Genomic DNA, 12,082 nt, shown 5'->3' with positions numbered 1-12,082 from the left:
AAGACTGAGATGAAAGAGCAGGGCATTGGATCTAATTGGGTGGATCCACTAGAGAGTTGGGACTGGTGTGATGGGTCAAAATGCTTCCTTCTGAACTTTCATCATACTGTGAAAAGTGCACAGTTTGTCATTTTCACATGCATGGGCTGAGTGAAATAAAACATTACTACCTTACAGAATGTGGGGTATATGAAGTGTTTCAACTATGTTGTCTGACAGTGTTGGTTTTTTTTGCTTGCCATCCTTTGATTAAGTTTGTGCAAAAAAAAAGATGATTCTGGAAGCAAAGCTACATTCCAGTAGGCTGGAATTTCCTGGAGCGGTTGAGGCATGCCCAATGGTTGGTTAGATTTCTCTTGCCATCTTCCCACTTGTTTGTTTTGCTGAGGAAGCTGATTGTATTTTACCATGGGACAACAAGGCAGCTGGGATCTTGGTGAATGGCAAAATCAACTCTACATTTCCTTAACCAAAGGGAATTTAAAGTTGGTCTGAGAGGGCTGGTGAATTGCAGGGGATGAATTAACTGTTGAAGTAGGGTATAGGGAAATAACAAGGGAGAAAGAAAGATTTGATTGGGGGGGAGAGAAAAGCAAGGAAAAACTTTTTAAAAGAAATGAGATTCTGGAAATCTTCAACTGCAGTTCACCTTATTAAAGGAATTTTTCAATGTTTTTGATGGGGCAAGGGGTAAGTCACCAGATTTTTTTTTAATTGGTCACTTTCTTAATTAAGGATCTTTATTTACAAATGGGCATCACTGGTGAAGGGGTATATGTGCAAATAAGTGCTCGACCTAGCTTTCTGTGGCGAGTTCATGGAACATTAATGTGCAAATGCAGTATGGGAAGGTTGCAGCAGCCTGTAACTCTGAACCATGTGGACTTCGTTAATGCTGATCTTTAAGATAATTCCCAAAAAGATCATTTGATCATTCTGTCCACTTGGATACCAATACTTCTTGTTACTAACTGCTGGGTTCTTTGAAAATAATGCCAGGTCTGAAACTAAATATTAAACCATTTCATCTTTATTTGTTTGTGCTGAAAATGCATATAAAGTAGCTGCACATTGTAATTTGCTTCTGAAATTTTGCCTTCATTGAAGTAAATGGAATTAAATTTTGGATATAAGTGAGTGAGGAGAAATTCCTAGCCCTAAGAGTCCTAGCCCTATTACTGAAGAATATTGAATATAAAGCTGTATTTTTGTAAATGAACTTGTTTCATATTTGGTGAGAGAATACTGTCATAAAATGTCAGACACTTTTGCTGTCATTTCAATATTTTTTAATTGGGCACAAGTGGAAAATTCTGTGTTGAAGTCTTGTTTCATTGTCCTTCCATTTTAATTGCTTAGGCCCGCCTTTCTGATGTTCAAGCATCAGAACTGTTGAACAGGGAATGTCCTGAAAGTGAACTCCCATCCAGAGAAGCTCAACTATACACTTTACAGACCACAAAGGAATTTGATGTCCTTATTATTGGGGGAGGGGCAACAGGATCTGGCTGTGCTCTGGATGCCGTTACTAGGGGTAAGTAACTTCTAATTTAAAAAGCATTCATAGTCTTTCTATTTTTATGTGTTTCAGTACTGCTCTTTTGTACATTATGTCTGAACAGTAGCCTGAGTGAAAGTGAAAGCCATAATCCTGGAAACTCTTACTTTCACAACGAACTGTGCATTTAGCCTGTGTTGTTTGTCACTTTCAGTTTCTTTATCTGACAAATGTTTTTTTTAATTCAAATGCCTTTTCCTACATATTCAGTTAACTGGTATCAAGGATGTTCTGGTATAATTGTTAATCAAGTTGTAATTTCTTCTTATTTAAACTGACTGTAAAAGAGACATTGATGTGAATATAGTGGTCAAATCTGGATGTTCCTCTGCATTTATAGAATAGTGGAAAGCAGTTTTGTCACCAGTGGCTCTTCAGGGTTCTAACATGTTTTGTGGACAGGACAAGTACAGTGCAATAGCAACTGTTTAAAACAATTGAAGTATTCGACTTCTCTGCCTCTTGCAGCTCCATGTACCTGATTTTACTCTGATCATAATATTGACAGAGTAGTAGGAGTAAAATTATATATTCATGAGAATGCTTTCCACTACCCGTAAAAGTGCATTGGTGAGTCCTTACTCAACCCACTACCCCATGCAGTTCCAAGCATGTTGCCTTTTGAATAAAATGTGTAAGATTTTTGAATCTGTTTAATTTTAAATAATTCTGACCAGACATCAAATTTTCAGCGCATGAACAATCCGTAGTCACAACTGATTATTGAAATATTTGATTGCTCTTAGAACAATGTTCAGAATGTTGACTGGGCTGCTGAGCACCCGAATAAAGTGGCTTGGCATGGTCCATTAAATTTTGCAAAGGATTTTGCAAAGGCCTGGCGTCTTAAATAGAGGAGGCAGAGGTCCTGACTTTTGTTTTGGCCACACGCTTAGAGTCCCAATAAAAGTGGCAGGTACTGCACTTGTGCAGTGAGTGTGTGCCTGCTGCCACCAATATCGGGTGCTCAGCGTATACCTAGAAGGTGGCATGTTTCAGACCAACTACTGGGTCATAGTGCCAAAGATCCCCTGGCAGAAGCTTGTGTTTGAAAAGAATTGGACACCCCCATACTTCACTTTAATCACATACAAGAGTACAATACTCAAAGAACACCAAAGGCAATAACACAACCCAGCTTCTCACTTTGCCCCGAACTTCCCTGGAACTTTTTGATGAACTGAGGTGTCATTGGGAAGGTTGGAGTGAAAATTACCAGTTGTTGATGTGTCAGAGTTTATTTTTGGGGCAAAGTACTAATTCAGGCTTCATGCCGCTGACATTGGAGAAGAACATGGGGTAAGGTGGGTGCTGGCACTCTTTCACGATTCCCCCAGATTTGGCCTTTGATGCTTCTGGAGTACTGTACTCTTGTATGTGATGGAAATGAGTCCCATCAAAATGACCTACTCCGAGGTGACCAATTCTTTTCAAACACAAGCTTCTGCAGAGAGGACCAGTTGGCACTGTGACACAGTAGTTGGTCAGATATATGCCTCCATCTAGTGCATACTACAGCTCTGTAAGTTAACCAGGTGATCCAGGAAATTCTAATATGATTGAGGGGCCTGGGCCCAGGAGGTAAAACTCCTGATGATATTGGCAATACTGGGTTATGCACATTTAGCACAACTAATATGCACCTTTGTTTAATTTGTGGAGTCAGTTAAAATCTGTTACCTGCAAAAGTAACCTGAATTTAAATAAATTTGCAGCTTTTGTTTTTAGTGCTAGATGCAGTCTGTATATCAAGTACATCTTCCCTCCTTTAATACAAAATATGAAAGCTTCTGGCCTGTTAAAGGATATTTGAAAACTACAGTTTGATACAGCTGCCCGCCCAACCCCCACCCTCCACCTTCATCACTTCATTACAACCAGTTTTGGTGTTCTAATTCATTAAGAAACTCCTTGGCTAATGGGTTATAGGCTATTAGTGAACAGTATCACAAATTTTTGCAAATGAATGATTTTCTTTAACTATTCTCAGAACTGCAAAGCTTCCAACTTGGATAATGTTGCTACCTACCAAGTACCAGTGTGTATTTAGTTGAGTCTCTGAGAAGTGCAAAGACCCAAAAGCCATGAATTTACTTATCTTTCATTACTATTCCTTTAGTTTATTTTGAAAATTAATTCAACCCAAACCACTGACAAAGGCAAAAATGCTGTTTGACTTTGTATTTATTTAAGGCTATAATGTGAGAATTTCTCTTGGGGGAGAAAGCTTTTCACTCAATCGGAAGCATGTCAACACAATCTAGTTTGTTGCTGTTTGTACCTTTTTATAGATCTGTAATATATTGTCCATGAGTTGTATGCATGACTTTTCAAGCCAATAACTCTTAATTACATCCCATTAATTTGGAGTCATGATTAAGCAAAATTAATTGCTTGATTGATTCGAATTCCACATTGTATTTCCCACTAGTTCTAACATCAGACTCCATGATACCAAATATCCTGACGTGAACATAATCCCTGTGTTGTTGATGGGCAGCAATTCTCGAATTCCAGCCTAGCTGCATGTGGAGGCGCCAGCCTAACAAAAGGTGCAAGTGGTGCAGCGAGAAAGCCCATCACTAACTTCTCAATGCAGTAAATATGAACTTCTGTGTGTGTGTGTGAGAAACTATTTTTAAACATTAATCTCAATTCTTTCTGCTGGCAAAAGGTTAATTTGAAATGAGTCAAAGTTTGTCAAATTGCTTCAAAGAAGGTTGTATGATCCAATTGGCACACAAAAAAAAAGTACTTCATTTTTCCAATGGTTTTTGAGACATCTTAGTTAATAGCAAAATGTAGAAAGTAAAAATTCAACTTGGTTTTAGGAAAACATTGTTTATTGAAAGAAGTTAAAAGCTACAAGTCAGATTGTTTTAAGTTAAAATTCAAGCATTGTTACTTAATCAGGGTCTGGATAGAAGTTGAGATCAGATTTTTGCCTGTTGCATAATTGAATTCAATGAATGTATGGGCCAACACAAATATACAATCATCAGAGTTGCCAGACAGTTGTAAAGAAGCCAACAGATTTGCTAACAGTCTCCCTTCAGGGAAGGGAAACTGCACCCTTTGTGTGATTGGGCTGTGTGTGACACCAGTACCTTGTAATGTGGCTCTAAGGTAACTGGTACAAGTTACAAGCATAGGGTTAAATGAGGGGTAAATAAGGAACTGCACAATGATTTTGTAATGAATAAATTATATGCCCTCAAAATACTTTGTGCACATATACTTTGAAATTAAGTGCCTAATTTTTGATAATCCTATTGAGGCTCATTAAAATAAAAACAAATGTACACTGGTACCCTAGTGCACAGGAAGAAATGTGCTGATAGAATCAGCATTAAAAGGGGTCAGAGAGAGAGAGAGAGATGTTGCTAACCAGGCTGCTGTGTTGGCCAGCATGTGTGACTCTTGCATTGAATCACTCCATCTCTCTGTGTGGAGAGGCTGCCTGTGAGGGCTCGTGTTGGTCAGACTGGAGCATGTGTGCGACTGCTTGGTACTGAGATGTTGTGCTTGGGTCTGCATTCTGGCTGGCACATTGAATAAGGGCCATTGATTGGGACGGGCATCAGCTGCTCCCACTGCTGACATAATACCCAGATCCTATGGTCCGTCTCATCACCTCCTGTTGGAAGCTGCTGTCTTCCCCCTCCCTTTATTTGACTGCACAGCTGTCCTCGGCCCATGCGGTCGCTGGCAGCTGTGCTGAGTCCCTCATGCAAACTTGGGTATTGAACATGCATAACTGATGCAAGTATACTGTATGTGCTCAGGCAAAGATTGATATAATGAGGCTGAAGAGAACCTTCCAAAGATCAAATGCTGCCTGACAACATGGATAGAAAGGTGTTCTCTACAGAGAAATATCGCAGGGAGCTCCTGGTGAGTGGCTCCTCACCCTCGTCTTTCTCTTCCAGCACATCTTCCTGGCAGTCCAGGTGCTGGTTTTAACCCTTGTGCTCCTGAAGAGCTGGCTGCTCTTTCTTCCCTTGCTCCATCCCAGCAGACGATGGGTGAGCTTGCCTGATCATCAAATTATATTGTGTACAACAAACTTCAACCATGTAAGAGTCTCTGGATGAATACTGCAGAGTGCTGCCAGAGTGTTGGAGACAGAACAGATCACATTTTGAGCATTCCCAACTGAGGTCTGCACTAAGCTCTTGATAGCACTCTATGGCTTTGAATGTAGCTTCAGAGTTAGAGTATACAGCACAGAAACAGGCCCTTCAGCCCAACTCATCCATGCCGATCAAGGTGCCTTTGTGAGCTAGTCCAGTTTGCCTGCATTTGGCCCAAATCCCTCTAACCCTTTTCTATCCATGTACCTGTCCAAATGTCTTTTAAACAATGTAATTGTTCCCCCATCTACCACTTTCTCTGGCACCTGCCACCCTCTATGTAGGAAAAATTTGCCCCTCAGGTCCTCTTAAGCCTTTCCCCTCTCACCTTAAGCCCATGTCCTCTAGTTTAGACTCCCCTACCCTGGGGAAAAAGGACTGTGACAATCTATCTTTATAATCATGATTTTATAAAATTCTATAAGGTCACACCTCAACTTCCCTTGCTGCAGGGAAAACGGTCCCAGCCTATCTAGTATTTTATAACTCAAGCCTTCCAGTCCCGGCAACATCCTTGTGAATCCATTTTGTGTCCTCTCTAGTTTAATCACACCCTTCCTATAGTATGGTTACCAGAACTGCACGCAATATTCCAGGTGCCATCTCATCAATGTCTTGTACCTATAACATGGGTGTCCCAACTCTTGTACTCAGTGCTCTGTCCGATGAAGGCAAGCATGCCATACGTGTTCTTCAGCACCTGGTCTACCTGTGACTCCACTTTCTGAGAGCTATGTACTTGTACCCCTAGGTCTCTCTGTTCTACAACACTTCCCAGAGCCCTGTCATTCACTACAAGTCCTGCCCTGGTTTAACTTCCTAAAATGCATCATTTCACACTTGTCAGTGTTAAACTTTATCTGCCATTCCTTGGCTCACTTTCCCAGTTGATCTAGATCCTGTTGTAGCCTTAGACAACCTTCTTCACCACACAAACGATATTGGTGTCATCTGCAAACTTGTTAATCATGCATTCTACATTCTTGTCCAAATCATTAAGAAAATAAATAAAAATATATTAAGTAAAATAATTAAATAATTTTCTCTATCGGTCACATGTACATCGAAGCACACAGTGAACTGTGTCTTTTTGCATTACTGAAACTATGCTGGGGGCAGCCCGCAAATGTCTTCGGCGCCAACATAGCATGCCCACAGCTCCTAACCCGTATGTCTTTGGAATGTGGGAGGAAACTGGAACACCCAGAGGAAACACGCAGACACGGGGAGAATGTACAAACTCCTTACAGACAGCGGCTGGAATTGAACCTGGGTTGCTGGCGCTGTAATAGCATTACGCTAACTGCTACACTACAGTGGCTGACCCTTTAAACATCTTCATTTCTGGGATTTTGGTGTCAGTAAAGATTATGAAAGTTGTGAATGAACAGTGACTATTATTTTGCATATGGTGGACAATATTGCTGCTGATGAATTTTGAGCATTGCCATTTTGGCATGTTTGAAGCTAGACAAACAATGCTAGCGAACACAAAGATCTTGCCCAAAAATCAGCAGATGACAGCAGTGGTATCCATAATTGTGTGTAAAATTATATTATTTTGTACTAATATGATTTTCAACTTCCCATTTTTGTGTTTTCCGTGATGCATGTTTCTAGGCTGTGGTCTCAGTAAGTGAGCAAGGGAAGTTGTTTCTATTGTATGCTTCCCTACACTATTGGATGGTGTATGAAGAAATCTAAGGTGGGGCTTGTGCTGAGACCTTGCTTTTCTGCACTGGTCTCCAGTAAATACAAAGGTAACCATATTTTTTTTCGCAAGTTTCCCTTCCTGCAGGGTGACCTTTGGACCCTAGAATGTTATAATTGCTGCACTTCAGTTGCAGAAGATTCACTGTTGGGTTCTCTTCCCTTTATCCCTGTACGCCTGTGTTGACAGTGTACCTGGGCCAGACAGGTGGTCCCTGGATTCTGGAAACTGAATGCTCCCCTCTCTCCAGGCTCCACCGGTTTATCATCTGGAACTTCTGCCCTATTTTGTGGGTGATTTCTGGTTTGGTGATGGCAGGCTTCATCGGGAGAAAAGACATTGTTATTTTAAATGATTTTCTGAAATATTCTACAAATAGAGCAATTGAGAAAAAGTTACAGAGAATTATTTTTCATCTTCCTAGGTCTCAGAACTGCACTGATAGAGAGAGAGGACTTCTCTTCTGGGACAAGTAGCAAAAGCACTAAACTTATCCATGGAGGAGTGCGATATCTACAGAAAGCACTCACAAATTTAGATTATGAACAGGTATAAATAATATAACTTGGGCTAAAATAAGCATGCCTTATTTACTCCAATAATTTGTACTATTTCTTATTATCACGAGATGAATATATATCAAGTATATTAGTTGATAAGCCACTAATTGGTCTTTTCAGATTTTAAAGAGTGAAGAAATTATATTAACAGTATTTGTACCTTTCGATTATTTTCATTTTTATAGTATAAACTGGTGAGAGAAGCACTACGGGAACGTGCCAATTTGCTTGAAGTTGCTCCGCATATTGCAAGACAATTGCCTATAATGCTTCCTCTTTACAAGTAAGCATTCCTTTAATAGAGCAAAAATGCCATGTGGGGATTTTGCTTTTTGTTTGCTGTTGAAATATTTCTCAATAGTATACCAGATAATTGTGAAATACTGTAAGGAAGTTCATGTAGCTATAACAAGTAAGGTTAATCTTGTTGATAGGTGGAAGAATTTTTTGTCCTGCCATTATATTAATCTAACTTGCAATTTGTTTTCATTGTGTAAATACCCAAAGTTCTACTCTCAAGTCTATAGTAACAGTGGAGTTCCTAATAGCTTTGTGTTAGTTAGATTGCAATCCTAGTTATTCCTTGCAAAATGGTTTTAAGGGCCCACATTCTGCATTTTCATAGCCCATACTTATGAATAGTGTGGGACTTTAGAAGGGAACCACTGTATTGCCTGTAGTGTGCTTTGACGAAAGATTGCCGCTAAAATAGTGGATTCCTGGGGCAGCCTTGTGCTGTGTTACTGATTTGTAAGAAATTAAGAATACAGGTAGAGAAATGCCCCTTCAATCTCTTTGAAGGAGAACTCTGTTAACATTTTCTGAGGAAGGGCTCCATTGAACTGTCTATTGCCATCATCTTTTGCAGGCAAAGCATATAGAATGCTGACTTTTGGCTTAGACAGTTGACAGCACAACCGCCAATATGAAGGGTGATGGGAGTGGGAGATGACCTTGCAGTCAGAGTTGACTCGCACCTGGATACTTAACCCTTGACAGCAGTTGTAAACTTACTACATAGTAGTGGCTGCAGATTCTGGATATAAGGATATGGAGGGATATCGCCTTGAAGATATTTGAACAAAGAATCGTTGAATGGTTTGTGACTGTGCTGACTCCCTACCAGAGCAACCTATTGGTTTCACCTCAAATCCTTCTTTGTAGCCTTGGAAACGTTGCAGGCCACAATGGAACCTACCTGCAGGTTCTGAATTCTCTTCCACTTTAACCTCCTGTCCACCAAAGGAAGCGGCTTCACTCTGTCGAGACCCCTTATAATTTTATGCACTTCCATCATATCTCCACTCGGCCTTCTCTTCAAAGAAAACAGGCACAGCCTCCTGATCTGTCATTGTAAGTATGGTCTGTCATCTCAGGAACCATTGGTGTAAATCTTTTTTGGACCCTCTAATGCTGTCACATCCTTCCTATAATGAGGCGACCAGAATTTCTGTTTAGCACAGACCATTATTTTATAAAGTTTCAGCATGACTTCTCTGCTTTTATATCTGTGCTTCTGTTCATATAGCCTGGAAATGTCTATGCCTTATTAACTGACTTCTCAAGCTGCCCGGCCACTTTCAATGATTTACACAATTTATACTCCCAGGATTCTTTACTCCTGCACACTTTTTTGGAATAATATTCTACATTGCCTCTGCCTCTCCTCCTCCTTCCTCCCAGAATATATTACTTTACATTTCTCTATCTTAAACTTCAGCTGCCATGGGTTTGCCCAGTACCACCTCCTTTGTCAGTGTTGCACGTGACCAAGTGAATGACATTGATAATTAATAGAAAAATCATGTGTTTTCACTGAGATATGTGTGGGGAATTTTAAATTGAAAGTACTTGGGGGAATCGGGATCCCATATAGATCAGCAACCATGTTGGTGATTGAGCTGAAATGTCGAAGGTTAGGATACAGACAACAGAAGTTTAGAGCCATTGACTGATGAAGCTTGGATTTTTGCCTCCATTTTTAGATCTGCCCTCGTTCAGTTAAAATGCATGCTGCCTTTATGGTGGCTCACTGAATAGAGTTCTCAAGATTGGGTTGAGGTATTTCCAGCATTATATAGTGGAGAGGATTTTGTTTTGATCTCGAAGAGGCAGTGGTCCTAAGGTGTAAACATTATCTTCATGGGCTCCTTTTACTGATGACTTTTTGTTCTGCTCTGGTTGTTTATTTGAAAATAAAAAATGCAGATGCTGGAAACCTGAAATAAAAGCAGAAAATAATTGGGAACACTCAACCAGTCAGGCAGCATTTATCCTAGTTCTGATGGTGTCTTCAGCCTGAACCATTTTGCTTTTCACTAACGCTGCCTGCTTTGAATGTTTCCAGCATTTTCAGTTTGTATTTCTGGTTATTTATATGTCTGTTCATATTACTGCTTAGCTTCTGCTCACCTTTTTGCTATTAGTAGGATTCAAGGTATTGCTATTAGAACTCCGTTCCATCCATGGCAATTTCTTTGCTGCCGACGTCATTCACTTGGTCAGGTGCACCGCTGACAAAGGAGTCAGCAATTATTTAATGTAAGAAAAGGGGAGATTACTTATCTCTCATCCTTCATTTTGGCACAGATGGGATTTCAAAACCAATAATGTTACTAAAACAGGCTGCACTGTAAAGCCTGAAGGAACTTTGAGTAAAGGAAGACTCGTGCTTCAGGGTAATTTTCTTAGTCACCAGGATCGTCTGGGACTTTCAGGAGTTAAGATATGTAGTACCATGAAGACAGCCTCAAAACCTTGTTGAGTGGAGCACAATGATAAAATGCAATGTGTAAACATTAATTTTTTTTTGCTGTGGAGGAGATTGTAGGATGAGACAAAACAATGAAGTAAAGTTTAATCTTTGAAACGTGATCTTTACAGTACAACAGGAAATGGTGCTCTTTGTCTTAAACAAATCTTTGTGCTTTATTTGTGTGGTAACTAATTTTGTTGTTTTGAAAAAGTCTGAAGGAGTTTTCGTGGCGAGTTACAGAGGATAATTGTCCACCAGGCCAGATTACAAAATATTTGCAGAATTTATTTCTTCTTTACGTCCAGAAATTGATTTCTAAATTAAACAACTGTTTATTTATACAGAGTATACTGTGCATCCTCAATATTGAGGCACCTTGTATTATGGTTTCAGATATAACGGGTATTTATCATGTTCCCCAAACAGAAATTAGATGAATGTTAGTGTACTTATAAATCGGGTGTTAAAGTTGTCCCCTGATCCTTGCATTATATCAAGTTTGTCCCGTATTACTTTAATAAGGTGGATTTATGTAGGTAGTGAAATTAGTTTTTCTAATCTGTATTTTATCAGCAATATTAATTCTCTTTGAAATTAATTAACTCTGGATATATCAAACTGCTGATCAGAAAACTTGAGATTTGTAATTAATGTGGAGTATAAAGTTTAGTGCAACTGAGCAATAAATTCTGTAAGTTCTGGAAGTAATTGAAAAACAATTGTCATTTTCATAAATTCAGATGTGCAAAAGCTCTAGAAGCAATTATCTGAAACGGTAGATCAGCTCTGTTGGCACAGCTTTGTGTTTTCTCTCTGGAATGACTGCAGACTGCCTTACACTGATTAGCCTTCCTTGCTTGATGCAAAATTACAGTCCTACGGTGTGTGTTTAAGACATTGCTACTTTTTTTAAAACAATTACAGGGAGCATTTTTTTTTGAGTTTGATGTAGATGTAACGGCAGGGACTGTACAAAATACTGATACAGCAACCAATTCCTTTTCCTGAATTATTTTTGCTTGAATTTGCCATTAGTACTGAGGACAGATAAAAGTCAGCTCATTCCAAAAGCTCTGGTGGGGAATGATCAGAAATTTGGGCTTGACAATACATTTGTTGAACAATGGACATGCTGTAATTTGCACAATGTTATTATATTGGGAAAGGTAGAACTACCAAATGTAGGTGCTGGGAGACCATTGTTAATTTTATTTGAGATTCTGGAAGTCATGTTGATGAGATAAAACACCTTTGGGAATTTATGTGTCCAACGAAGAATTACAGGGGAGCTTAAATAAAATGTACAGTTTGTAATGATAAATGAAATTTGTGCAAAATAAAAATGAATACTTGAAATTTTGGCTA

General features: G+C 39.4%; 1 protein-coding gene across 4 annotated transcripts in view; it reads left to right on the top strand.

Moving 5' to 3' along the window:
- gpd2 (glycerol-3-phosphate dehydrogenase 2 (mitochondrial)) overlaps nt 1–12,082 on the top strand; it is a 95,254-nt gene that overhangs the window by 41,165 nt on the left and 42,007 nt on the right. For all 4 annotated transcript variants that reach the window (XM_052027937.1, XM_052027944.1, XM_052027953.1 and 1 more), the window contains exons 3-5: nt 1,360–1,534; nt 7,827–7,951; nt 8,148–8,245. In XM_052027937.1, the coding sequence (XP_051883897.1) occupies nt 1,360–1,534; nt 7,827–7,951; nt 8,148–8,245 (398 nt within the window). The remainder of the gene's footprint in view (nt 1–1,359; nt 1,535–7,826; nt 7,952–8,147; nt 8,246–12,082) is intronic.

Source organism: Pristis pectinata, chromosome 1 (genome assembly GCF_009764475.1).
Source record: "Pristis pectinata isolate sPriPec2 chromosome 1, sPriPec2.1.pri, whole genome shotgun sequence".
NCBI classification, from domain to species: domain Eukaryota; kingdom Metazoa; phylum Chordata; class Chondrichthyes; order Rhinopristiformes; family Pristidae; genus Pristis; species Pristis pectinata.
Note: the sequence above shows the minus strand (reverse complement) of the source record. Positions and strands in the feature narration are given on the sequence as shown.